Source organism: Aspergillus sydowii (assembly GCF_001890705.1).
Source record: "Aspergillus sydowii CBS 593.65 unplaced genomic scaffold ASPSYscaffold_25, whole genome shotgun sequence".
In the NCBI taxonomy this organism is placed as follows: domain Eukaryota; kingdom Fungi; phylum Ascomycota; class Eurotiomycetes; order Eurotiales; family Aspergillaceae; genus Aspergillus; species Aspergillus sydowii.
In genome coordinates this window covers 15,616-41,090 of record NW_024467883.1, presented here as the reverse complement: position 1 = coordinate 41,090, position 25,475 = coordinate 15,616, and the positions used below count along the sequence as shown (strand labels likewise).

General features: G+C 48.0%; 10 protein-coding genes across 10 annotated transcripts; 8 read left to right on the top strand and 2 right to left on the bottom strand.

Moving 5' to 3' along the window:
* Positions 1–558: 558 nt before the first annotated feature.
* Positions 559–1,644, bottom strand: ASPSYDRAFT_165267 (uncharacterized protein; the record flags this gene model as incomplete). The annotated part of the gene is made up of 4 exons (XM_040843339.1): positions 559–657; positions 710–924; positions 980–1,079; positions 1,132–1,644. 4 exons carry the CDS (start codon positions 1,642–1,644, stop codon positions 559–561), a joined length of 927 nt encoding a protein of 308 aa, XP_040695844.1.
* Positions 1,645–1,794: 150 nt separating this feature from the next.
* ASPSYDRAFT_721908 (uncharacterized protein) lies at positions 1,795–6,686 on the top strand. Its single transcript, XM_040850636.1, has 4 exons — positions 1,795–2,361; positions 2,452–2,539; positions 2,644–2,749; positions 2,802–6,686. Exons 1-4 carry the CDS (start codon positions 1,944–1,946, stop codon positions 6,252–6,254), a joined length of 4,065 nt encoding a protein of 1,354 aa, XP_040695843.1. The 5' UTR covers positions 1,795–1,943; the 3' UTR covers positions 6,255–6,686.
* Positions 6,687–7,117: 431 nt separating this feature from the next.
* Positions 7,118–8,306, top strand: ASPSYDRAFT_95959 (uncharacterized protein; the record flags this gene model as incomplete). The annotated part of the gene is made up of 2 exons (XM_040853195.1): positions 7,118–7,397; positions 7,447–8,306. The coding sequence occupies 2 exons, from the start codon at positions 7,118–7,120 to the stop codon at positions 8,304–8,306; spliced, it is 1,140 nt and encodes a 379-aa protein (XP_040695842.1).
* Positions 8,307–8,489: 183 nt separating this feature from the next.
* Positions 8,490–9,340, top strand: ASPSYDRAFT_719555 (uncharacterized protein). Its single transcript, XM_040850613.1, has 2 exons — positions 8,490–8,794; positions 8,844–9,340. The coding sequence occupies exons 1-2, from the start codon at positions 8,672–8,674 to the stop codon at positions 9,168–9,170; spliced, it is 450 nt and encodes a 149-aa protein (XP_040695841.1). The 5' UTR covers positions 8,490–8,671; the 3' UTR covers positions 9,171–9,340.
* On the top strand, positions 9,245–10,318 carry ASPSYDRAFT_721153 (BTB/POZ domain-containing protein). The gene is made up of 2 exons (XM_040850628.1): positions 9,245–9,672; positions 9,728–10,318. The coding sequence occupies exons 1-2, from the start codon at positions 9,511–9,513 to the stop codon at positions 10,229–10,231; spliced, it is 666 nt and encodes a 221-aa protein (XP_040695840.1). The 5' UTR covers positions 9,245–9,510; the 3' UTR covers positions 10,232–10,318.
* On the top strand, positions 10,319–10,828 carry ASPSYDRAFT_719557 (uncharacterized protein). Its single transcript, XM_040850614.1, has one exon. It carries the CDS (start codon positions 10,406–10,408, stop codon positions 10,721–10,723), a length of 318 nt encoding a protein of 105 aa, XP_040695839.1. The 5' UTR covers positions 10,319–10,405; the 3' UTR covers positions 10,724–10,828.
* On the top strand, positions 10,595–11,784 carry ASPSYDRAFT_52532 (uncharacterized protein). The gene has a single exon (XM_040848503.1). It carries the CDS (start codon positions 10,933–10,935, stop codon positions 11,701–11,703), a length of 771 nt encoding a protein of 256 aa, XP_040695838.1. The 5' UTR covers positions 10,595–10,932; the 3' UTR covers positions 11,704–11,784.
* A 2,378-nt stretch (positions 11,785–14,162) lies between these two features.
* ASPSYDRAFT_165290 (uncharacterized protein) lies at positions 14,163–14,678 on the top strand (the record flags this gene model as incomplete). The annotated part of the gene is made up of 2 exons (XM_040843340.1): positions 14,163–14,373; positions 14,440–14,678. The coding sequence occupies 2 exons, from the start codon at positions 14,163–14,165 to the stop codon at positions 14,676–14,678; spliced, it is 450 nt and encodes a 149-aa protein (XP_040695837.1).
* Positions 14,679–18,369: 3,691 nt separating this feature from the next.
* Positions 18,370–21,385, top strand: ASPSYDRAFT_52526 (uncharacterized protein). The gene is made up of 3 exons (XM_040848502.1): positions 18,370–19,144; positions 19,199–20,341; positions 20,391–21,385. Exons 1-3 carry the CDS (start codon positions 18,468–18,470, stop codon positions 21,181–21,183), a joined length of 2,613 nt encoding a protein of 870 aa, XP_040695836.1. The 5' UTR covers positions 18,370–18,467; the 3' UTR covers positions 21,184–21,385.
* Positions 21,386–23,222: 1,837 nt separating this feature from the next.
* Positions 23,223–25,344, bottom strand: ASPSYDRAFT_138106 (uncharacterized protein; the record flags this gene model as incomplete). The annotated part of the gene is made up of 2 exons (XM_040840819.1): positions 24,415–25,344; positions 23,223–24,331 (listed from the first exon to the last, which is right to left on the bottom strand). The coding sequence occupies exons 1-2, from the start codon at positions 25,142–25,144 to the stop codon at positions 23,223–23,225; spliced, it is 1,839 nt and encodes a 612-aa protein (XP_040695835.1). The 5' UTR covers positions 25,145–25,344.
* Between the last annotated feature and the right edge of the window lie 131 nt (positions 25,345–25,475).

The following is a 25,475-nucleotide window of genomic DNA, read 5'->3' as shown; positions in this document are numbered from 1 at the left end:
CCATTTCGAGGGCCAGCACCATTTCGAGGGCCAGCACCATTTCGAGGGCCAGCATCATTTGATGGCCAGCACCATTTCAAGGCCAGCACCATTTCAAGGCCAGCACCATTTCAAGGCCAGCACCCTTTTCAGGCCCGATCGGCGATAAGTATTTGGAACGCGCCTATGGTGATGCGGAATCTCGCTCCGCCGACACAGCGCAGAGCAAGCACGTTGTCTCCAAAGCTATCTATCCCATTCTCCCACCCCGAGGCCAGTCATCCCTCCAAGGAAACCATTCCAGGCCATCTCCCCATTCCTGCGAGGCGACGGCGTAACGGGTAAAAACGTGTCGGGCGTAAGCGCCCACGAAAGGCGTTTTTATGGTTAGGGAGTCCTGGGACCATCCATCCACTGTAATCTCCAAGGACCCAGAACAATAAGTTAATTCGATTTAGATTTAGGTTTAGTTACTAGCTACTCAAAAAAAAAAAAAGAAAGAAAGAAAGAGAAACAAAAAGCTAAAAAAGGAAAAAATTCGCTGCGATAATACTACCTGATGGCGCTATCAGAGACTGGCTACACTTGGTATGAATAAAAGGTCTTTGTTGCAATCGGAGCCAGACGAGTCAGACTAGCTAGCTCGCCTAGGAGATGTTTTCTGGCGACAAATGGATGCTGGTTGAATGTTATTATAGATGCTTGTTTCAATGAGACGATATGAACCAACCTTCATCAAGGCTTCTACAGAGCGCGCTGACGAAGTCGCCTCCAGAAAGCTAAAGGCATCTGAATCAAGTGGCCAACGCTTCATGTCATCAACACCAATCACTCCGTCTTCCATCTCATAACTCTGCATGAGTTGCATCATAAGAATAGCTAAGGAATTTATCAATGGAGATTGAGACTGGCCTGGTAGGCGCTTGACACAGTGCTCTAACGCTGCTGTATGAATAATACTTTAGCGATACTCAATCAGGATCAAGATGCATGCACCTACCGATCTTTACGGTTCCATCTGAGCCCAAAAGGATGTTCGAGGGATTCAGACTCGTATGCTCAAAGCCGGCCACGGTCAGGTGGCATAGGCCGTTGAGGATCTTCCGTATGTTAACAGAATTTCCTTATGGCGGCTCCTTTGCTGCATCTTACCTGAAACATGATTGAAGCCAGCTGGTGCTGATCTGGACAGAGACTCACGATATGCTCAAGAGTGAGAGGAAGATCATCAACTAGAACAAAGAGCTGTTCTCCCTCCCTGTAGCACTCTCTGGCGGAGATGATGTTCTCATGCTGTATCCTTTGGAAAAGCCATAATACTCTGTCAGCGTGGGGTGGAGAATACACACGGAATGCCTTTAGCTTGGAAGGACGGGTCTTGTTCACCGCAAGTATCACTGTTCCGGCGAGCTTGCAGCTGAATACTGGCTTGTACGTATCCCAGGGACATTCTTTGTCTCGAAAAATCGGCAGTGAACATGCTTCTTTTGTAGAGCTCACGACCTGGGGAAGACCAAGAGATTTGGGTTGCCCCTGGATGACTTTCCTGGAATGAGTAGTGCCTTTCTCTTTCTGTTCTGCTTTCACTGGGCCGTCAGAGTGTGATTGTAGTGTTTTCGTTGGCCGAAGAAAGTCGCTAGAACTAGCATGTTGATTCAAATCCATTATATCTTCTAGGTATAAACCGGATCGTATGCAAGGAATTTGAGAGAAGCAACTCCTACGCCGGGAAACTTCTTAGTCTTAAAGCTCAAGGTGAACGCCTAGAAGACAGCCTGGACACAGATTCAAACGCAAAATGGCCTTTCCATGCACTTCTAAAACATGCGGCGAGAACTATCATTCTGCTTAATCAGCTGTATGAAGCGCAATATGTATATAATCGATTGAACCGGGGTATAAAGACCATGAGCCTTGAATATTGAATCAAATTATTCTCACTTTTCTCCCATCTACCTTACGTTATGGAACCAAATATTTTGACGGACGCCGAGGTTCAATTAAGTCGCGAGCGTAGCCTCAAATACCAAGGTACCGCAAAAATATATATAAACCAGATCGTTCCACACCCATCCATATCTCGAGAACTAGATCCGAAAAACGTTGTACGATTGTGCGACATTTTCAGTCGCGACCGTTGTCGACGGCTAGACATTAGAAACCATGTTACTGGCATTGTCTCCCGGCGACATCTTGACCTCGCGCTCAGGTCCGCGGGAGTGAGTTCGACTTCTCTGATGACTAATCCGCCTGATCAATACCCCCTCCTTGAGTTCCCAGCTGGACAGGTGCGATGCCTTCACGGACAACACCGGTTGAAGGCGGCAGAAGAACTCTTACCTCCAAGTGAACAATGGTGGACCGTTGATATTTACCTGGAAGGTACGGGAGGGTCTGCGACATCACTTTTGCCCTGCTATTCGCCCTTGGTGGGCTGCGTTGGTCAAGAGTTCGAGTTGACTAACAATCTAGAGCAGATATCAGTTCAAACCTGCAAGCGACGCTTGTGGACGAATATTCCAATGAAAAGGTTCCGAGCGACGGCGAGGTATATCTCAAGGTCCGTCAATACCAATATGAAGGAAATGCGCGGTTTGAAGAACGATGGATGGCTCGCTTGACGGCCAACAAGGCCAAGCGGTTCCGGCAGCTTACTTCGCGAAGTGATGTTCGCGCTGCCTTTGATCGGTTTCGGGCGATACCCGCACTGCTATTTCAGGGAATGAAGTTTGGCTCCCTCCCGAGAGCACTCGCCACAAATTGTTATGAGGTATGTCTCCTCCCCCGCCCCCAGAAGAGCCCTCCAAAGCTTATTCCGACAGGAGATGGTCCACGGACTAGGCTCAGTGTTGGAGCTGTGGTCTTATTATATGAGGGGGGACCAAGCGATGATGTTAAAAATTGACCCGTATACTGTCGAGAGGCTGCAGGGAATGGCGCCCGGTGTTTCAGCCAAGGATACGAAGATTGTCAAAGGCCTCGTTCTTAGCGGGGAAGTCTTTTCGAAATTTACTTCGTCCGAACGGAAGGCCATCTGGAGGCGATTGAAACGTCGTCAGACTATTATTTCGTCGCTGCAAACATTTTTCCTGGACATGTGGTATATTGAGGCTTGCGCAAACTGCATGAAGCGGCTGGCTGTCCCATGCGAGCGCTATCCCTCTATTAAGAGTGCCTTCTTAGGCATCTTTAAACCGGACGCCAGCAATGGCGAGTGCCTGATTCAAACATCCGAGACTAGGTTTCGACAACATCCAGGCTCCCAAGCTAATCGCGCAGAGCTTGGGTACCGGCAACTATGGCTGTATGCCATGCGTCACTACCCAAAAATCCCGAAAGAGTCTAAAAATGACAATCTTGTGGCCAAGCCAGGCTGTGAAAAAGCTGATGAAATGATTCTGCATGACATGGCCATTCTCGCCCGACGAGTTGGATTTGACTCTCCGCAAATTCGGGATCTGGCTCAGCAATCTCCCGATCGCCAGATGGCTCGCGATGTACTTTTGAAAGCTCGCAAGCCAGGGTATTACCAATACCACAATGATGTATTCGAGTCTCTTGTGACTCGCATCTGTGATTGTTTCTCGGAGGCGGTTGCACTCGAACGCCAGCCCTCTCCGGAACTTGTCATAGGTCGAGAGGCTATAGCAAAGGCACGATATGGATTACCTCATCATAATGCTCAGAAACAAGACTCCCGGTTTCTCTTCCTTGACGAATTGCATGCGGACGGTCAATCGAACAGTGGCAAAGTCACTACCTCTTTTGTGAGGCGACATGTGTATCTAATCTTCTTCGGCAGCCTGCCGGACTCTCTCCCCCAGAGCCCCGCCAGAACGGGCCCTTCCACGGCCGACAACTTCATGCCCGCCTCGCCTCTTTTTGTTCCGGACGATGGCTTGTCCCAGAATATAGCATCAGATATCCCGCTAGCGCGGGAGCACCGTGAGGGTTGGCTAAATGACCAGAGTCGACGCGAGCCCGCCGACCACCGCCGAAAACGGGATGGAAGGGAGCAACGACGGCAAGAACGACGAAGACGACGACAGCTGCGGCGAGCACGTCGTCCGAGGTCTCTTCATTCTTATTCTCCAGCTGACCAAGATAACGTCAATCACCATGGCACATTGGAGATATCTGAAGATGGATTGAGTTCTAGCTCAAGGCCAGAGATCGTCGGAGAATCCGCCGCCGCCTACCCCGGAGGATCGGAGGTCGTTGCCAGCAATGTAAACCAGCATGATCCTAGGGAGCTAGAGGAATCCGAGCACTATTTGAGTGACATTGAAAGTGTTTCAGCGGCCACCTTCGTTCAATTCAATACGGAATCGGAAGCGGCCCCAAGCTTGGTGGACTCAGGGGACGCTGCAATGACACATCGTGCCGGAGAAGTTCAGGAACAACAAGCAGCTGACACTCAAGTTGTATTAAGAAGAGAGGTGCAGCATGAGCTCGACCGCTTGCAGAGTGAAGCAGAAGGACGAGCGGAGAATGCGAAGCGAAGAAGTCAAGAGGCGAAAACCTCCACCGGAGAGGGCCTTCTATCGCGTACGCGGAGCTGGACGGACGTCGAGGACGAGTCCGACGAAGATATAGCTGCGATAAGGGCGATCCAGCAAGGAGAGGTTCAACCACAGCCGTTGGAAAATGAGCAAAGCGAAGACGCCATGACTTCGCACGTTGCGGACATTGATTCGAGTGACAAGCCAATTGGATCTCCACTCGCCTCGAGCAAGAAGACGCCCACAAGCAAAACGAAGCGCCATGGATGGCTACCGTATGATGCAGCACAGAGGGGAAATCGCAAAGCAGACCGAAGGCAAGCCGACGACCGACGGGTTACACGGGTCGGCTTTACGGATGTAGAATTCGACCCGAACGAAGGGCCCCGTTTGGACCGATTGAGAGAAGTAGCTGAGGTCCATGAAGTTCATGATTCGGACCAGCCGCAAGAAGAGTCTGTGACTTATGTAGACAGTAATGTTGCTCTACCAACTCAAACAGCTGCACCAGTTGAGGGGCTCGAAGTGCGGGGTGAGGAACCTACAGATACCCAGGCGCGGCGAGAAGCTGCCGCAAATTCACCTGCACCCCTTCATACGGAATCAGATTCGGGACACTTAACCGTACAACCTGTGGGGGAACAAGCAGGAGACTTGTTTGAGCAAAGTCCTCCGGCAGCAAGCCATCCGGGTATGGACGAGGAGGAAGGCCGATCACCCCTAACGCCGCCTAGCAAGATCACAGCGTTAGGGAAAAACAAAGATCACAGGAGGGTTCCATATGATCCCAGTAAAAAAGGTAATCGAAGACCAGCTGCAACGCCTGCAACGCATGCAACAGAACAGGGGTCGCAGGCACAGCAGCGTACCCGGCCGGTTACACGGCTCGACTTTGCCGGGTTGGGGTTCCATAAGCCCCAAGAGGATGAAGAGTTGGTTCAGCCACCACCGGAGGCCGAATCGGGGCCGTCAACGCTGCCACCTGCCCCCTCTTCTGCTCTCCATGATCGGGATCGAGAGTTACCGGCTAGCACCCAAGACGAGTTAGCTCATGAAGTAGACAAGGGGGTACAGCCAGAAGGAAGCCCCAAAGGAGTCTCTCCAGTTCATCCGTCGTCGACGATTGACCTACCCGTCTCTGCTCAAACCGAGGAACCCCTTTCTCCCCAGGACCGGTCTGAAAAGCGTTCAAAAACAGCAACTGGTATGCCGCGGGAAACGCCGCTATCCGACCACTCGCGAGTACGTGGCGGGCAGAGTTCTCGAGCTGAGAAAGTGGTAACTCGGGTCGACTTTACAGGCTGGGCCGGGAGCATGGGGCAGGGAGAAGCTAGTTCCGAACCAGACGAGCACCCACGAGTGGCAGCACAGGCAAGCCAAGGCTCGACAACAAGAGGCACCAGAAAGATTCTCAAACCGCGTCGTGTGGAGAAACCACCGCAGATTATCCGCACAGTTCCGCCGGCGGGAAAGTTACCTACTGACCAAGTCACCATTATTTTCCGAGCTCCTGGAGAGGACGGCAAGTGGCAGACTGCCTACGAGCTCCAAGTTGCTTGGTCAGACCCATCCGAAGTGGAAAGGGTTGCGCGCAAGGATGCGAGAAATCGGAAAGCCACGTTTTACAACAAGGACCTGCGTAAGCTGACACCAGCGCAGTGTTTCGAGGCCGCCATCGAAGACGGAACCAACACGATTTTCATGCAAGTCGGCGGGGAACTTAGCATGGACGAAGAGACGATCCGCTCTATTGCGCGCGATCTGGAACTGTGAATCACATGGGAGATCTTTGTCATCGGCTCGGGATCCATAGTAGCTCATAAGTCCTAGCTCATTAGCCCGAATCGACAGCGAGCCGTTCGAGATACCAGTTGACCGCCAGCGAACCGTAGTGGCTCACGGTCCGCGGCTCATGGTCCGGGGCGGGCTATGGGCCGCAGTTCTCAGGACTTAGACCTAGGACCCGGGACATTAGACTTTGGGCTACAGGCCCGGGCCCGGTGAGACGTGACTGTAGACGCATGTTTGCTAACTATCATGTCTCGTAGTCCACTTTGGCTCATGTTGATCGGACTATTGTCTCTATTAGCTCTTAAACAACTCCTGATTGTCTGATCCGGATCAATGACTCGGCAGGTTTTTGGTCTCCGTCCTTATGCTGGAGTTGGCTTGGTGCTTTGAATCCATTCGCTTGTCTATGCGACAGCGGATAATTCTGGATCTCCGCGAGAGCGAGTCTACCGTCTGGAGCGTGCCGCACAGTCACCTTCAACTAGTACAGCTGTGTTTTGCCTTCATCCTCAACACTAGAGCCCACAAAATGGCTTGGTCCCTACCCTACAGTCCGTTTCTGTGTTACAGATCAGAGCTCGTGCAAGTGGGATATTTTTCATACTTAAAACTGGAAATAATCGATCCTCTTGCTCAGTAGGATTTCTTGACACTTTGGTATGATATGGTGGCAGTGCAACGTGAACTGAGAGGATCATATTGGCGCACCCCGGAGAAAAGTGTGCGGCGTGGTGGGGGAGAGGAATTACGCTAATGCACCAGCCATCAGCGTGCTTAGTAACCACCATGATATCCCCCAGCTAACTATATATAACTCGCAACCTGGACCCTTGTTTGCTTCCAACATGAGTGCTGGCGGCGAAATGAACGGACGGATCCCAGGCCTTCAGGGCCTTCCTACGGAAATTTTACATCTGATCTTAGCAAGTCTTCCTTCCTGGGAAACTAAGGATCTGTCGCTGGTGAATAGGAGGCTACGGGAGGTTTGCCTACCGTTCCTGTTTCACCAGGTGGGCTTCAGTTTCTCAGAAGTTGGGCTTGATGAGCTCCAACAGCTGACAAACTCGCCAGTACGCCGGCATGTTAAGTCATTGACATATACGGTTGCAGAGTTAATCAAACCTGGTAAGTGACTTGAGAGTATTTATGATGAGATAAACTAAACATCAACTAGACGTTCTAAGCTTTGAAATCTTCAAGTCGGAGATGCTCACTCCTGAGAGTTACGTGGAGGAAGCGAAGGATCTATATGATTGTGGCTACCCCGCGGATGAGTGCCCTCCATATATGGTTATTTATGAAACGCTACGAACCATTTGCGAGAACCAACAAGGAATTATGGAGGAGCATCGGGACATTAATGTCTTGTCGTCTGTTCTTGCTGCTCTGCCGCGACTCACCGAAATAGAGCTAAATTTCTGTCAATCGATCGATGAACCCCAATGGGTCGACTCATACCTTTCACTTGGCATGACCGCGAAAGAAATGTCGAATACCCACCATCTACAGACCCTTACAAAGGCACTGCAAAAGAGATCAGAGCTCAGAGATTCCTTGGTAACCATAGAATTGTCCTCTATGGGACTCCCATACTACTCTCCTTGGGAAACGCCAAGGTTTCCCGGTCTATCTGCTGCGCTGGAATGCTTGCTCGAGCAGTGTACGGCTTTGCGAATAACTGGGAGTAGTGCTCCTCTAGAGTTACTGTCTCATACCATTGTAAAGCTTCGACAGCTGATTCTAGGACACGTAGCGATCCCATTCACAACGTTGCGAGAATTTCTGAAAACCAACAGGCAAACCATCGTCTCCCTTGGATTTTATGAAACGCGGCTTCTCAAGGGCGATGCTTTATCTGAGACCCACCGGCTTTCCCCAAAACTGCTTCCAGCTGTGCTCCATGACTTCAGGTTCGATATACAAAAGTCGACCGATTATTGGACGGTGCCATACTGGGAAACAGGTTGGATAGTTCGACTCGGTCCTCGCTGGGTACGCCCTGCAGGTACGAGGGTAACCACCAATCTGCCCTGAAGTCCTTATTGGTCCTCAAGCAAAAGACAATTTTCTGCACTACGTTTTATCCGTGGCCCGTAAGGAGATAGCAACTGTGTTATGGATGGGAAATATGTGAACTGCAGCTTTGATTCTCGATTTATCACGCATCCGCTCGGGCGTATCCTTGCCGGGAGTCCTACTTGGCTTCTTTTCCATCAACTCGAGGCGCTCGCAGTTCGTTTCCGAAGATGGTATAATAGTCCCGAGGTCGTCTGGTCGCAAGAATTTGACACTCAATTGGTTTTCTCGATAAATTGTGCCGCAATGAGCCCAAGTCACTTGCGGTCCAGCTTTCGGAAGCAGATCTCTCCATTTTTCGGGGACTTACCGTTGACGATCTTATGAGGGGTAGCGGTCATGTCCTGTCGACTCTGAACACCCGTTGGAACAGCCTTTGCTGCTCAGTAGAAGAATGTTCAACTGATGGAGACAGCTTTGATTTTCAATTAGTCCAATTGGCACGGGTAAATTCTAGACTTTCTCTTAACTGTCTTACGTTGACAATAGTCGCAGCAGCTTTATCACCTCCGCAATTTTTACTCTCTGACTGCAATCCTTCAGAGCATCCGCTCGGGCAAAAGAAGTCTAGCGGCACTTCAAACATTCGACTATCTGATAGATCCAGGAGGAAGCTATTTGCAGTATAGACTGAACTTCTACCATGGCCCTTCACTTCATTTTCTATTTCTATTTCTACAGACGCGATTTGAGTTGGACGCGGTTGCGGCTTCCTCAAAGGTAGTATCTGCTGCGAAGAGGTATAGTGCGCGGGGCGAGATCAGAAGCGAGTTCCCGCGCCACACGAGTCTTCTTTCATTCTGGCGTTTCCTATGTCTATAGCTGATCGAACATCTCTTACCCCGGCAATTCTCCTCTCGCTCCTTCTTCCCCGTCTTTCTTTTCTTTGTGACATCTTGGTGACCCACAATCCGCATAACTTCAAATGGTCCCATTCAGCTCGTTGGTTATGTTTGGTTCCGGCTCGGCGAAACTTCTGTCTGTTAAATCTGGATCGCAGAACTTACAGAGTGCTCACTGTTCAAATAGCCTTCTTGTTGACTTCAATATGATGTAATCCATCCACTATTAATCTTGTGAATATATGTACTTGAATCTCATGGTGAATCCGTGAAAGCCGGGAAGTAATTCGGAATATCAAACTAATAACGAAGCAAACAACATGGGTTTCTCGGATCTTGAAACTCTGATGAGAAGTCTTTTTGAGGATGGCAAATACACGGATATGACTATATCTTGTCATGGGCGTGACTTCAAAGTCCACCGAGCTATTGTCTGCTCTCAGTCACACTTTTTTGACGCGGCTTTGAAAGGCGGCTTTCAGGTAAGTCGGGTTCCTGTGTTTGGTCATTGCGTGCGTTTCTAACTGTCAAGATAAGGAAGCGGAATCGTCACATGTCAAACTACCCTGTGATCATGTCGATACCATAGCCTTGGTCTTGGAGTTCTGCTATTTTCAAGACTACGGTCGAGCAGATGATTCTTTGAAATTGGAATCAGATGAGGCAGCCTATACCCATCTTCGAGTATACTTAGCTGCTGATAAATTCGGTATCTTTCCTCTCCGTGATCTTGCAGCTACCCGAGTTATTGCTTGGATCAACTCGAATTGGAGGTCAAAGAGCTTCTTAAGCGTCGCTCAAAGGATCTGGGATAAATCTCCACCTCATGAGAATAAGCTCCGTGAAGCTATTATAAAAAATGTTTCGACCAATATCCAGTACTTTCTAGCCCAAGGCAAGGGAAATATAGGTCTTTTTGGGAACCCAACATTTTTACTTGCGATCCTGGAGGGGGTGGCTACGAAAGATCACAACCATGGGCAAGCGAACAACATGCTCACCCAACAGAATAAAGTGCGGCAGAAAATTGGACTGCGCTGAAAAATGGCGGAAGAAGTAATTCAGGTCTAATAAGACCCCAAGCGAGTACTGGCTGCAGTGACATTACGACAAAACATTTCCTTACATGGCACAGTGCAGGGCGTCAGGTCCAGCCTCTCCTCACAGCGCCTATCTAGTAGATAGTTGCTTCCAGCAGCTGTTTTGACGTCAAGCATGTGGCCTGGGTTATTGCGCAATATGACGAATGCTAGGATGGCATACTCATACCTACGCCATTATGAATGTATCTGCTTATGTAGTATTACCCTCATTGCCTCTTCCTTCATGCCCGACTACTACCTCGGCAAGCAGCAGAATGCCGACAACAACAAGGGTCTCGGCGGTGAGATCGTCGATATGCCGGATCAGTATGAAAATGGGGAGAAACGGCCCGGATCTGTGTCACTATGGCAGAAGCTGCTTGCCCTGTACCGCAAGAAAATATTCATTTCTCAAGCGCCCCTGCCGTTAAAGAATACGTACGTGAGTTAAAATGCGCCATCAGCGCCGTATTTTCAATTTATTTTGACATCTGGAAAAAATATCCCCCATAATCAGTCGGACTGGACGGGGGTCCGACATATGACTGAAAGGGGTTGGCGTTCACGTGTTTCGGATCCGTTCTCTCTAGAGTTCCATTGCACTCGGCAGCGGAGAACCCTACTCAGATCCCCATCATCCACACCTTCAGTATCATCAAAATGGGTTGCTTGATGGATTCCAAGATTCGCTTATGCAGTCACACTTGTGCATTACCTCACACGTACCAATACAGACAACATCTGCCCCTCGCTCTCTTACGGGTGACGCACGATGGAAGTGCTGATGGCCGTATCGCCCCAACTCCCAGACCCGACGCAGATAATACTATTTGGCCTCGATATCGCGGTCAACGAATCATCCCACCTGGCGAGGTCGCCTGCCATATGAATCGAAAATCGCGCTTTGAAACACAATTCTCGTCATGCACTACTTGGTTTCATCTGTCATCCCGAATCGAGGGTTGGAAAGCAAAGGGCGTTCGCAACTTACGCGTTCATGTTATCTTCACCCCGTTCGTTCGGCAAGCAACCGAGATATACAAAGTCACGGGCCTTGTGCACCGGTTCAATCTCCAACAACAGCCTTATTTTGAAGAAGAATACCTTGTGCGCGGTCCAGTTCATTCCAGCGCTATTATCCTCTCATTTTCCGGGGAAGGAGAAAATATTCTTCTAAATCTCCCATTATTTGGATTCCAGCGCCCTTTCTCGTTCATTCGACATCCAACGGTTCTCGTTGCCGTGCCAGCAGGGCTGTTTGGCTCCAATGGACAGACTCCAGGTCGCGAAGCCATAAGAAACGCCGACATCAGTTCTGATCGTTTTCGGGCCATGGGGAACAATAACTTTTGGTTCAGGGTTTTACTTGACACATTCACGAGAGGCAAATTTTTCACAGTTGCGGATTGGAAAGCGGCTAGCAGCCCATAGTATATGTTCATTGCACTGTATGGTCATTTGAGATTATATAATGGATTAACAGTCTATATATTAAGCAGAGCGCTTCTCCCTTCCCTTCAGTCAGAGCCTCGTATGACCAACAAATCTGCGTGCCGCACCTACCGCCACTCCCAGGCGAACAAAGAAGACTGGGTTTTGCCCGCGAATTTGTGTAACATTACATAGTGTTCCGGCCGAGACTATATATAGTTTAGTGGGGTTTTGGCTTAGGGCTACAGATTTAAAGAACGACGTTATGGTGTTGACACCAGTTTCCAGAAACCCTGTATATGTACTAGTACAAATTTGTTGGTGCTTGGGAAACAGCGAGCCTGGGGTGAGCAGGGCGATTGTGCGAGGCCGTACGGGGGAAGGGTTATCTTGCTCAGGCAAGAGTTTCTTTTTTTTTCCCTTGGCGGGTAGGTAACCCGACCTTCAATTTGTTGGAGACTTGCAGTTGAATGGGCTTGATACTGCTATACAGAAAGGCACGCAAAGCGGCCTATAACCAACACATTTGGGAAGCCAGTATCAGCATATACTTACCGCGATGTTTCTTATACTTAAAGGCCGTCGAAGGATGGATCTGTCCACCTCCCAAAGCCAAGAGTCCTTTAGTGTATCAACCCGTTCGATCGAGCTGACTCAGCTTGTCGGCTGTCGGACAGGCGCATCAAGACCTCGAAAAGTGGGTTGCGACGAAGGCCTAAACTAGTTAAGGTTAAGGCGCAACTGCTGGAGCGTGCCATACTACAAAGAGTTCGAGAGTATCTCTTCAGGACACTGAGGAGTACCTCTACCTGTTCATAGTTTCCCATAAAAACATAGAAACTACTTTCCTGACATGTAAAACTTCTTCAGATAAAAATCAAGAATGGAGGAATAAATTAAGGTGAAATGCGACTTGGAGCGGAATGGTCGGAAACGAGTTTTGGAGCTGAGAGCTACATTTGGCCTTCAAGAATAATATCCCGGCGGCTCTGCCTCTGAATCCTGCGATAGGTGTCTTATAAAACGAATACCAACAAATGTACGGTCAAAAGACAAACATTGAAAGGAAACTCTGAAAAAGGCCCAGTGAATCAACAAGGCCCTAGCTTACCAAGTAAATGATGAACTCAATGATTTGGAAACCAATGTCAGGTTATTTGCTTTCCAGAAGCAGTCTCAGAGAAGTTGCTTTCATTTGAACAGCGGCCTCTATAGGAGGATACTTGAGTAAATTGAGCATTAAGAATACGCTCTCTGTAATAGCCAGACAGGCCTTCTTTTCGGTGGTAAAAGATGCCCTTTCTGGTCCTGCGATAACCATTTGCCTTCATTCTTCGTCGGATGATCGCTCCGTAGATATTGTGAAGCCCAACTCTTTGAGCCAGTTCGTTCCAGCTTTCGCTTTTGTTTGAGGGCAGTATTTCCAGCTCATGAATCAGACCCCTTACATGGTGTGGGTTAATTAGACGTCTGCGGCCTTTTTGTCTTGCTTGATGTCGACTATTCGCCCCGGTATTTTTGGAAATTAGAAGTTGCTGGCCGCCAAAAATTCTTTCTTTGAAAAGTCTAATCGATAATATCATTAGCGTAGAAGTAGCAAACGACAACCACATTTTGGAGGATTCGTTTCACCTCGGCTTATGAATCAAGGTATATTTAATTTCATATTGCTAGGCGTTCCTTAGGAAGTCGACTATATAGGCGGATGCTACCAAAATTAGAGCTTGCGAAAATGTCGTGCCTTGGCCGGTACGGTGCTAAATTTAATTATCTCTTCGCTGACATGTTTAGGAGTGCTACCTCCTTCAGATTATACAATCCGTCAAGTATACCGAAAGTCTTCATCAATTCAAAAAGCTATAAGACTACGCTCTCGCGGGTCTCCAGACTCATCAATTGCCGCTTTATATAACGCTGAATTTCTAGCCCGAGAAAACTGTCTTCTACGCGCAGAGAGCAGTAAGATAAAAGAAAAAAAGTAACGATCTAGACGCCAAATGTCTCCTATACAAGACCTCAATATTGCAGAAACTAGAGATCTTATTTCACGGAGAAATGAGCAGCTAAATATAGAGGAAGGACCCCCGCGGAATCAGCTCTGGCAAATGCAGAGGCCCCAAAACGACGCCCACAAAAGTGTTCAATCTGTGGTGTTTAGGCCATATTAGACCTAAATGTCCTCTATTTACTAGTAATTAATTTAAATTGATATTTGCGTTGTTGCGAATTGCTTCAAGATCATTAAACGTAGAGATTTTGCGGAGTTGGTCGGATTACTGGTGGCGGTCGGATGACCGGTGAATTACGATACCGGTACGTCAACTTATTGAGTGGATGCCCGGCGCTTTGTCATCTGCGATGCCCAACCTCGCACTTGCAGAGATCCCTTTACTCGACAAGCTCTCGTCATCTACAGTACTTTTTCCTTCTCTTTCATCCCTTGCTACCCTCAACCAACCATGTTTCATCCTAATTTTCTCGAAGACGGAAAGATCGTGAATGCCGAGAACATCATCTCGTATCGATTTACCGACCGGCTTCAACTTCGACAAGCATTACAGCTGGCGGATAGTATCCATCAGGATGGGAACAAGCATCTCGCTCTGTTAGGTGATACTGTCGTCAAATTGGTTCATGTGAAGGAGGGCCTTCATCGACATGCGACCCGTGGTAAGTAATAACATCTCACCACCCATCATGACGTGAATTTGATCAATTTACCTGTGTCTGTTTTAGGTGAAATAAACGACATCCTATCAAGGAAGTCGTCCAACGCCTATCTTGCGCAGCAAGGCTTCTCCACGGGCCTGGCAGAATGTATCTATAACAATCAATCCCAAGGAAACACAATCTACCAGGGCCCTATGGCTTGTACCGTGGAGGCCATTATTGGAGCGGTTTTCAATGATAGCGGAGAGAAGGTTACGGCTGTTAAAGGCGTTATGGAGGCGTTGGACGTTTATTGGCCTGAATGATTTCTCCATCACAGGTAACGTATCTTTTGCCCCTCTTCGGAAAAAAAAAAAAGTCAAGTTCGGAGCGACTGCTCGTGTTAATGGGACTCTAGTTACTCCCCGTAGCGGCCTATGGATGCTTCTCTGCTGGGGCTGGTTGTTTAGACTACAAAGACGCGGAAATCGCATCTTGAAGCGCGGTGGTGTATAACTGTTCCGCTTCGAAATGGATTTTCGCGCTTTGTAGTGCCGTCCACTTGCCCTGACAGAGCAGCTTCCATACGCTTTTACGGGGATGAAGTGGGCTTCTTCAAGCTACGACACCACTTTTGACTTGTTCTAAACCGACAAGTACAGTATGACCATTCACTGATACCGACCTAGGCTATCGTTCCTCTGAAACTGGCACACCGGTAAATGGTAAAGTACATCTTCATCAACTGAAGATTGTGGCAATTTCCTGGCTTCATGATTCCGTGCTTCATCAACTGAAGACACAGACACTCCTTAGATTGTTGTATAAAATTCTTATTATCAAACAATCCGATCTCATAGGTTATAATTCTCTCTCTGCTGCTTAACGGATGGCAGATAAGCTGAACTCTTAGAGAGTTCAAGCCTGTTATTCCATGGGAAGGTGGTACGACCTAGCCGGTTATCACTCTAATTAATCTCCGTCTGTTTGAGTTGTTGACAGTTTCGTAGTTAACTTAACGTAATTCCTCACCGAGCCGGACACCTCACCGAACCGGACACCCCCACCGAACCGTCCATGCCACGAAAACTTGAAGCTATTCTCAACAACCAGCCAACACGAATTTCATTTAAAATTAATTAATTACGTCTGCAGGACATCTATTTCTTTTATGTCCTTGAATCCCACAATTCGTACACTTTGGCGGTGCTCGTCTTGGCGCTGTTGAAGGTAAAGATGCAGAACTCTCCGCGGCAACAACTTGTTGAATAGAACTCTCATCTCTCCGTGTAATAAGATCTCTAGCTTCCTGTATAGAAAGACCTTCATTAGGAGGCATTTGGTGTTTAGATCGATTCCTTTTCTGCTTCTCTTTTTCATTTGCAGCACGGAGATCATGGTTTTCCTTTACTAGATACGCAGCATTGTATAAAGCAATCTCACAGCCCTTTACTAACTGTTGTATAGCTCGTTTTGATGGCGTTGAAGGACTTTAAGGACCTCTTTCAAGATGCTTTTTAATTGAGGATGCGTGTCGCTTTAATTGACGAACTGTATGAGGCGTAATAAGTGTTGAAGATGCTGTTGAAGGCCCTCCGCGGCTAGAGGGGGGTGTAGGCGTAGCTAGCAAGATATTAAGCTTGCTGAGTACTCTTTCTGGGTTAAATGGATAGATCCCAGCAGCAGAAAAGCCACTTTGAATATTTTGAGGCTTAAAGACCTCCTGGTGAGCCTTTAGATACGCCTCCAGGAAATCTAGTTTGTCGATATGGCTGAATCCAAGCTGTGTTTTTGACTCAATAAAAGATCCGTACGCCTGCTTCAACGGCCCAAAGCAACCAACATCTAGTGGTTGCAGGAGGTGAGAAGAGTGCGGAGGCATGCAAATAGCAATAATATTATTATCGCTACATGCCTTATCGAATTGGGGCGTTAGATGACTGCCATGGCCATCTAAGACTAGCAATCGATATCTACCAACCGTACGGCTAGTAGTTGCTGGAATAAAGACCTTTAGAAGCCACCGGAGACCTATCTTATCAGTTGTCCAACCATTTTTGCTGACTTCAATCCTCCAGTCACCTGGCAAGCGGCCATCTTCATACCATCCTTTAATATGGACCTTTCCTTTGAAGATAATAGTAGTTGGAATAGCCCAACCACTCGCGTTGATACATTCGATTGCTGTAACCCATTCCCGGTTGCCTGGTTGAATTAAATGAGGCTTTCCAGGCATCTCAGATCTAGCAACAACCTTAGATGTTGCTATCACACCCATTGCGAAGCCTGTTTCATCGAAATTGAAGATATCTTCATCTAGAATACCGTACTGCATTCGCGTCTTCTGGAGTGTCTCAAACCAGGTTTTAATAACGTTTGGATCCTCGCATTGAGCTCGCTGGCGATTATATCTTCGTGCAAATCGACATTTGAGTTCTGGCCGTCGTTTAGTAAACTTGGTAACCCAATCCTTTCCTAAAGGCTCATATCCAGATGGATTATCTGCCTGTAGAATAAGATCAGCCATTTTAGCTACTTGCGATGACCTAGGAGCAGCTCCACGCGTATCCCTAGATACTATCCATGCTACTAAAGCCTCTTCCTGAGTTTGAGATAGTCTGTGGCTGTTGGCACGTAGGTCGACGCGAAAAGATCGACCATTGACGCGGTCATAGAGGGTAGATTTCGGCACAGACCTCTGCTGCGCGACGAATACTAGAAATTTCGTTTTTTTTTAAAGCGGCGATTGCAAGTTCGATCCTTCCCTCTTGCTCCACTAAATTTCGAGACGAATGGGTTCTTTTTGGTGGCATGGTGGTTGTTTGAATAGTTGCAGGTCTCTAAACGCGTGGACATTGGTGGGGTGTCCGGTTCGGTGAGGTGTCCGGCTCGGTGAGGAATTACGTTACCACTCGGACACGATTACATAAACAAGTGTTTTTCTGAGTCTAACTACATACGTATATATACCACGTGAGTTTAACCAAAACAAGAGTATTTTGGTTGTCAGATTTGCCCTCCAAAAGGTGCTGGCCTCCAAAAGGTGCTGGCCCCCAAAAGGTGCTGGCCCCAGAAAAGCGCTGGCGCCCCAAAGGTGCTGGCGCTTGGTCAAGTCGGCGCTCGGCAGTTCACAACCATACTCAAGGGCATGAATTCACGGACCTTTCGAGTCCTGCCGGCCTTCCAAGAAATTCGGCTTATTGCCAATGAAGCGCCGCATAAGCCTTTTCTTGCCCATTTCTCCACTTTCACTCCACTTTTGCCCGCCACACTCCCCCCAAACCCGGCACTGCCATCAGGAAAGAGATAAATAGGTCGAGCTACTATTCCTTCTAATACCCACAGCCTTTTACCCTAGTAGGACTCTGCTGTAGTTGATCGCGCTGCGTTGATCGCGCTGCGCCAACATAGCAAAAGATTTATACGTACTGGTTACCTCTATGGATTTTGGTTGTCATTGTTGGGGCCAAAGCCGCTCAGCCCCATAAGCGTCAACTCATCCCACCACACCTCGCCGAAGGATCAATTGTAAACTTTGCGATCTTCTATCATCCGGAGTCCCACTCAATTTCGGGCGAATATATTATCTAATTTGGGCCCAGGTTCAAGCGTGTCGAGTCAGCTGGGAGGCTCAAGCGCGGCGGCCCACGACCGTGGCTGCAGTCTTTGAAATAATCGGCCACGTAGCCAATGTCGGTTCAGGACCGTCAGCTATTGGAGATTATGGCCCACAACTGGATGGGGCTGCTAGTCCAAAGCTTCTTCGCTTCAGATCGATAGACATGGAGTGGACGTTTTACAGACCGCCCTTACTATTGTTCCATCCCTCTGTGCGGCTTATGTGACACAAACGGCATAGTGTACGGCATCTTAGCGTGCTAGGACAGCAGCCAGGTGGGTGGCAGTGCGCCTCCGGGGCATGATGATCACCCCCGTAATTGTCAATACCGAGGTCGATCTGTCAGCTTGCAGGCCAGGCTGAAGACCAGCACGACACACTTAACTGGCGCTTTCGGCCTTTGGATGGTGCTCTTCATGTCCATCATAAATTGTCAGTGTGTTTTGCCTACAGGCATTCGCCTTTTAGCGATCTCCATCCGAGCGTATTGAAAATTATGGCAGATCGTCGAGGGCCCATGTACTCTTTTGATTCCTCCGAATCCGACGATGATGGCTCCCCAACCACGACTGCCGACCAGGAAGACTGCACGGGAAAATTTCCCTCAGGCGAACCATCTCTCCGTCGCCAGCTCTTTCAGAGAATGCGCCGCTCCCGTCCTTGGGATATATTCTATAAGGGAAAAGAGCTCTTCCAAAATATTGAACGCAATTGCAAAATTGAGAGTATTCCGCTGCCACTTGTCAAAGCAGAGATCCTGCCAAGACAAGAATGGGTTAAAGGTGCCATGCTCTGTGCTTGGGGAACGGCATTAATTGCTGTGTTAAATATAATCCTCACGCTGGTCGCGGTCGGTATCGGCTATTCAAAAAAGCCAGGCGACAAGCACTTCGCACACGCAGAGCTTTACCAAGGTAATTGTTCCGTAACTGGTGCTTGGGCTACCGGGATGCACCTGGTAATCAACGTCCTCAGCAGTATCTTGTTGGCCGCTAGTAATTATGTGATGCAATGCTTAAGCGCACCGTCGCGAGCTGACGTCGACAAATCGCATTCAAAACGTGACTGGTTGGACATCGGAACCTTGAGCCTTCGTAATCTCTGGGTGATGGATGCTAAAAGAAAGACTCTCTGGGCCCTTCTTCTTATTAGTTCGTTGCCAATCCATATGCTGTTCGTGGAGCCACTTGCATTCCTTAGCGCATAGTTACTTACTATGAATTCTAGGTATAACGCGACTATCTTCTCATCGATAAGCACTGTAGACTACGGGATTGTCGTGATACCAAGTGATCTTGGGAGAAACGAATCGCTTGTCAAGGATAAGTATGAGGCCTATTCATTCTTCCAAATCGTTGGGTTCAGTCCGGACGACATACTAGCGCAACGCTTCAACGGCACTTTCCGGAATTTGAGCCTTCGTGATTGCATCAACACATATAATGTGGAATATAACACCAAGGCAAGCACGCTTCTACTTGTCACTGACAGAAATAACCTCCATGGCTCTTCTAGCCTTGCATCTTTGAGTCAGATGTGGGGTTCTCAGGATTACTGGATGGAAGGCCAACTTGAATCGATATCCCGGTCAAGGGGGAACAGCTTTCAACTTGAACCTGCAAAGTGGAATTATCCAAAATGGTCTTTCAAGGCCAGCAGGGCCGATGCTTGGGGTAGCTTGTCCCATTTATATCCTGCCCGGGCCCGAATCCAAAACGATACAATCTATTATAATATTCTTAATGATACACACTCGCTTACAACCTTTCTTTTGAACGAAAATCCGAATGAAACCCAGTTGGGCGCATTTCTTAACGCGGGTTCAAATTGGCAGAACAGTTCATGGGCTGCTCAGATTTTGTTTCGCATCGACGCTCCTTGGATTCCGCATGAAAAATATCCTATAACCGTCCCCTCCGGGGAAACAAGTTACAGTCTTTACTACTACGGTGTGCCTGGAGTTAGAAATATCACAATATCTGGCTGCATGACCAACGACGCTGATCAGCACTGCCAGCTCTACTTTAGCTTGCCGATTTGCCTCACGGTGATTGCATGCAATGTTATCAAAGTTTTTTGCATGTATATGGCGGCGAGAACAGATCACAGAGAGGTTCTCTTGACTGTCGGTGACGCTCTGTCTTCATTTCTAGACAAACCGGATGCAACAACACGAGGCCACTGCTTTCTGCCAGGGAACGACATGATATCCGGATCTCGAACCTGGGTTAAAAATGCGCCAGCAATGCCGTGCAATACAAATCCAATCTACAAAGCCGTTTCTTGGAGGGAACGTCCACAACTGCTTCCTAAACGAAAGAGATGGCTGCAGGCCGCGAGCTGGAGGCGCTGGGCCTTTACTTATATCTTGTACTTCTTCTGGCCCAATAATGTGAATACCTGCTAACACCCGATCCAGGTTTTTTATCTGTCTAGCTGTCTCCATATTTTTGTATTCTCTCGCAACAGATTCCTTTACCCTTAGCGTATCCTACGTTAGCACACTAGGGATGGGAAAGCCGAATGACTCTGCTATCCTCTTACCCAGCCGAAAAGACGAAAGTCTCATTGCTCTAGCACTCCTAGCCAATACTCCGCAGCTTATATTTTCGACACTATACCTTTTGTGCAATGGCCTCTTTACGTGTAAGCTGGCTGTGGCCGAATATAATGACTTTGCTACTCAACGAAAGCCACTCCGGGTCTCTTGGCCGAAAGGCAAGCAGCGGTCAACCTATTACCTAAGCCTGCCATATCGATACAGTGTACCACTCATCACAGTGTCAGCCGCTATGCATTGGCTTATCTCTCAATGTATATTCCTGGTGAAGATAAATGCCTTCGGCGTACATGGCCAGGAGGTGGCCCACAGCGGTTATTCAGATACTAAATCCATCAAAGCATGCGGATACTCCCCTCTTGCGATGTTCATAACCATTATAGTAGGATTAGCTGCCATGACAGTCCTTTTCGGTTTCAGCCTCCGGCCTCTACGATCAAATATGCCATTGATTTCATCCTGCAGCGCTGCAATCAGTACAGCCTGCCATCCCCCGCCTGGGGATGACGACGCATCGACGAAACCAGTGATGTGGGGACAGGTGTGGCAGGATTCGGGTGATGGTTCATCCTCTGATAAGGTCACTCCTGAAAACCAGGTGGAACGCTATGCATACTGCTCCTTTACTTCAAAGGAAGTCACTTGGCATTAGGGTTTGAAAATAATGCAGATGTCATTGACAACGAAACTGATTTCGAAAAATCCTGTATACACCCCACGGGTACTCGTGTATTGAAATTGTGTAGTATATACATCCTTTAACTTTACGCACATACTCACGAAGAACGGATAAGAACTATCATGACGTGGATGGAACTATCTGGGATCGAGCGTGAGGCTGAATGAACAATCGGTTGGCTCACGTGACACAAATGTTGTCACTCCAGAGACCTATTCTCACCAGGAGAGCTTGTGATCAAGAGACTTCTCCTTCATCCAATCTCATGCGTCAAAAACGATCAAATGACTGAATGGCCCCGGACTTTAGAAATAATTTCTTCTTCAGTTTGGATGACTCTACTGTAACCAATTACGTGAGAGGAAAAGCATTCGTAACTATCTACAGTATTCTCAACGACTAACAACTCGAAGGAACTGAAGTTTGGGCAAGCGACCTGAACGAAGATTTCGGAATCCGGCCGAGTGGAAAGAGGAGATTTATGATTTTATACAGATTTCCAAGCTCTAAATATTGGCTTTGTATTTACATATGCAGTAGCATCCGGTTCTCAGCGTGTCTTCAGTGATATTTATACCATAAAGATCTGCACTGACATACTTTCTGGGTCATCTGTTAATCACCACCAAGAATCCGTGCTCGTTCTTGGACAAGACACCTGAGGTTACTTATCTTCTGACAACTTAGCTGCCTAATAGAGCACGAAAAGAGGTTGAAATGGAGGAGCGAGTGCCAGCCTTCGACGGGGAAGATCGTCCGGAGTGGGACGAGTGGCTCGCGCCATCCACCGCTCCCCGTCGTTCGATCTGAGCGCATCCTTATTTAATAGAATTCATTGTGCTCTAACGCTTTATTCCTCTGAATAGCCTCTTGGAGATACTGCTGTGTCTTTCGGAGCTCCTTTCCAATTCTCTTTTTGTCACGGAACTTTTTCGGCCAACCGGATTGCCTTGATAAGAGACTCGAGCTTGAGCAAAGCAGCCCGTGCAATCTGCCGGTCGGGCGATTCCTTCCTTCTTCTGATTCAACCTCAAACGACAGCCTTATTATGAAAGGAATAGCTAGTGTGCGGTCCGGTCCACCCCCGGGCTATTATCCTATCATTTTCAGGGGAAGGAGAGAATATTCTTCTAGATCTCCCCTTATTTGGATTTCAATACGCTTTCTCGTTCATTCGCCGTCCAACGGTCCTTGTCGCCATGCCGTCTGGGCTGTTTGGCTCCAATGATCAGATTCCAGATCGCGAAGTGATTAGAAACGCCGGCATCAGTTCTGACCGTTTTCTGGCCATGGGGAATAATGACTCGGGTTCAGGGTTTTACTTGACACATTCACAAGAGGCAGATATTTTACAGTTGCGGATCGGGAAGCGGCTAGAAGCTCATAGCATACAATATGTTTAGTTGCTGCACTGTATGGTGATTTGTTTCGCCAAGAGCTGGCATTTCAGTTACGACCAACAGAGCATCGACGATGTACATAGCATCCAGGTTTGCTTGACAAAGTTACACCAAGCCTGAAGGAGATTAAGCCATATGCCTCCTAACACCTGTATACCCAGCCTGGAAGCAAATGTTGATCCTGTCACGCGTGGCAATCTTAACCTTCTCTTTACTCCTCTAACCTAACTTACTATTATAGACCGCCCACAACTTGGGTAGAATCCGAACATTCTGAGCACAGTAATTAATAATATCCTCTGACAAGGGCCGGTAATTAAACACTCATAAGATACCCCGCGCTCAGGCGCAAACAGCCGGCGTCCATTATCCTTAATAGTTTTCCACGTGCTGGCTTCGGACCACGTCAAGCCTTCAGCGTCCAGGAGTGCTTATCGAGTGTTAGTCTCCGGGTAGTCTCCGGGCTGGGACTCTCAACTCCTCTAGGATGCTCAGCATCATGGAATAATTTGAGACACTGAAACACGGAGAAGCGGAAGACCCTGGGCTGAGAATCCACAGTTCGAGGGTTGACTGCATTTGGGGGGCTCATAGTATCGACATGATCATAATTTACCACTCCCCTAATACCGAAATGACTGTCGGAACCTTTTCCGCCACATTCTCGGGGATCACAGAGATAATCTCCTTGGCATATGCTGCCGCAGTTGCGGCTGCATACTGCTGCCACCTCTTGTTCTTATGCGAGTCTGCATAGTCAGAGATACCACAAATTTCTAAAAATGGAAAATGTTCCCCTAAATTAGCTGCTACCATGTCAAAACAAAGCATCCCATGCTTGCTAGCCATCTGGTCCCTAGCAGAACCAGATTTCATAACCAGATTTCCAGCCCCAATTAAACCATAATGAACCACAGGGTCATTAGTTTGTCGAGAAGGTCGAATAACTTGCTCCTTAAGGTCACATGTTCCTATCTCAACATGCGTGTACTCTGCATTGAAGAGCAGGTCATGCTCTTGACCAGGAAATGTGTAGTTAGACATGTGAGGGTACTTTGCGAAAGCTTTCAAGAGGTGTGTTGGGATTTGACAATCTCCCATTAGGTGATTAACCTGTAACTTAGCGGTGGCCGCTAAAAAAAGTTGAAGTGGTTTAGCCAATATTCTGGCGTAGTGAAAATCACCATGACCGTCGCTTCGACCGAGATCCCAGTGCAGTACCCCCCCAAATCGCTTTGTAGGTTTCCCTACCACAATATCGCCTAGTCGCACATCACTCTCCCCGCTAGGCACACCTCCACCAAGGCCCACTACCAAACCGAGCCGTATTGATCTGAACGTACGCAGCATCTGGCTTACTGCTGCTTCGGCGGCTGGGCCATATAGTCCTGGAGACAGACGTGTAATGACCACATTGAGGGTACCAATCCTTCCCAGTATGTAAGAGATCTGATGATTTGGATGGTTTGGATGGCTTGGTAAGCTAGTGTGAATCTTGTCCAACATGGCTTTCGAAGCAGTCACCTCAATATCCAGGGTACAGATCCATCCAACTGTATAATCATCCTTGAAGTCTGGGTTAAGCAACGGTGGGACTGCAGCAATTCTTGTGGATACCACAAGGAGGGTTTCCTTAGCATACGCTGCTGCAGAAGCAGCAGCATACTGTTGCCACCTCTTGCTCTTATGCGAGTCTGCATAGTCACAGATACCCCGAATCACTAGGCATGGAAAGTTGTCCATTAAACCAGCTGCCTCCATCTCAAAACAGAGTGATCATGGGCAAGCCGATCTCTGGTATAACTATCTTTAATAACCTGATTTCCAGATCCAATTAGACCATAATGGACTGAAGGGTCATCAGTAAGTCGTAAAGGTTGAATAACTTGCTGTGCTGGATTGCAATTATTGCATGTGCTGCCCCCAACATGCTTGTACTGAGCACTAAAAAGCTTGTCATGCTCTCGACCAGGAAATGCAAAGTTAGACATCTGAGGATACTTTCTGAGCATTTCAGGGAGGTAGTCAGGAATCTGACTATACCCTTCCCTATGATTCGCTTGCAGCACTCTCACAGCATCCAGCAGCACCTGAGGCGGCCGATTCAAAAACCCGATACGTTCAAAGCCATTATTCTCAATGGTCTTCCCGTAGTCATACTGAATGACTCCTCCGGAAACTTTTGTTGGAATGCTGACCACAATGTCGCCCAGTTGAATATCATTTTCTCCACCAGGCACACCTCCCCCAATACCAACCATGAGGCCAAATTGGATTTTGCCAAATGTACACTGCATCTGCGTTGCCACCACTGCTGCTGAGGTAGTTCCATACACTCCTGAAGGAAGACAGGCGATGACAATATTAAGACTACCAATCCTTCCTAGTGCATAAAAATTTGGATCACCTGGGCGGCTCGGTAGGTCAGAGTGAATCTCAGCAAACATAGCCTTGGCTGCAGCCATCTCAAGAGGAAGAGCACATATCAAACCAACTGTGTAGTGGCTGTGTGGGAGGCTTCTAACGGGATCCATTTGAGGATATTTCGCCAGAACAGCTAGTGTGCCTGCTTCTCTTTACGAATAGATGGAAAATGTTGATTTTGCCGCGGGAAACACAACGATGAAAACACAGTATTATAAGCCAAGGCCGTGGGGATCGAGTTCGTCAACAACTCTCAAGGAATCAAGAGAAGAGGATACCCTGGACCCCGCGCCAGGAAGACTGACCGTTGCTAGTGGGGTTGTTCAGGAGTTAACTTAGTTGGGCTGCAGTGACTAAGTATCTGGCAGCCATCATTGGGTCGTGCAAGGGACCTCGGTATCATCCATCCAATGTAATGCACATTATTGTTATGGCAGGGAC

Coding starts and splice junctions, on each gene's coding strand:
- ASPSYDRAFT_721908 (XM_040850636.1), top strand. CDS start 1,944: ATGGAACCAAATATTTTGACGGACGCCGAGGTTCAATTAAGTCGCGAG. Junction 2,362..2,451: donor CGTTGATATTTACCTGGAAG/GTACGGGAGGGT, acceptor CTAACAATCTAG/AGCAGATATCAGTTCAAACC. Junction 2,540..2,643: donor ACGGCGAGGTATATCTCAAG/GTCCGTCAATAC, acceptor TACTTCGCGAAG/TGATGTTCGCGCTGCCTTTG.
- ASPSYDRAFT_719555 (XM_040850613.1), top strand. CDS start 8,672: ATGAGGGGTAGCGGTCATGTCCTGTCGACTCTGAACACCCGTTGGAAC. Junction 8,795..8,843: donor AATTAGTCCAATTGGCACGG/GTAAATTCTAGA, acceptor CAATAGTCGCAG/CAGCTTTATCACCTCCGCAA.
- ASPSYDRAFT_721153 (XM_040850628.1), top strand. CDS start 9,511: ATGGGTTTCTCGGATCTTGAAACTCTGATGAGAAGTCTTTTTGAGGAT. Junction 9,673..9,727: donor CTTTGAAAGGCGGCTTTCAG/GTAAGTCGGGTT, acceptor TGTCAAGATAAG/GAAGCGGAATCGTCACATGT.
- ASPSYDRAFT_719557 (XM_040850614.1), top strand. CDS start 10,406: ATGTGGCCTGGGTTATTGCGCAATATGACGAATGCTAGGATGGCATAC.
- ASPSYDRAFT_52532 (XM_040848503.1), top strand. CDS start 10,933: ATGGGTTGCTTGATGGATTCCAAGATTCGCTTATGCAGTCACACTTGT.
- ASPSYDRAFT_52526 (XM_040848502.1), top strand. CDS start 18,468: ATGGCAGATCGTCGAGGGCCCATGTACTCTTTTGATTCCTCCGAATCC. Junction 19,145..19,198: donor TCGTTGCCAATCCATATGCT/GTTCGTGGAGCC, acceptor TATGAATTCTAG/GTATAACGCGACTATCTTCT. Junction 20,342..20,390: donor TGGGCCTTTACTTATATCTT/GTACTTCTTCTG, acceptor CACCCGATCCAG/GTTTTTTATCTGTCTAGCTG.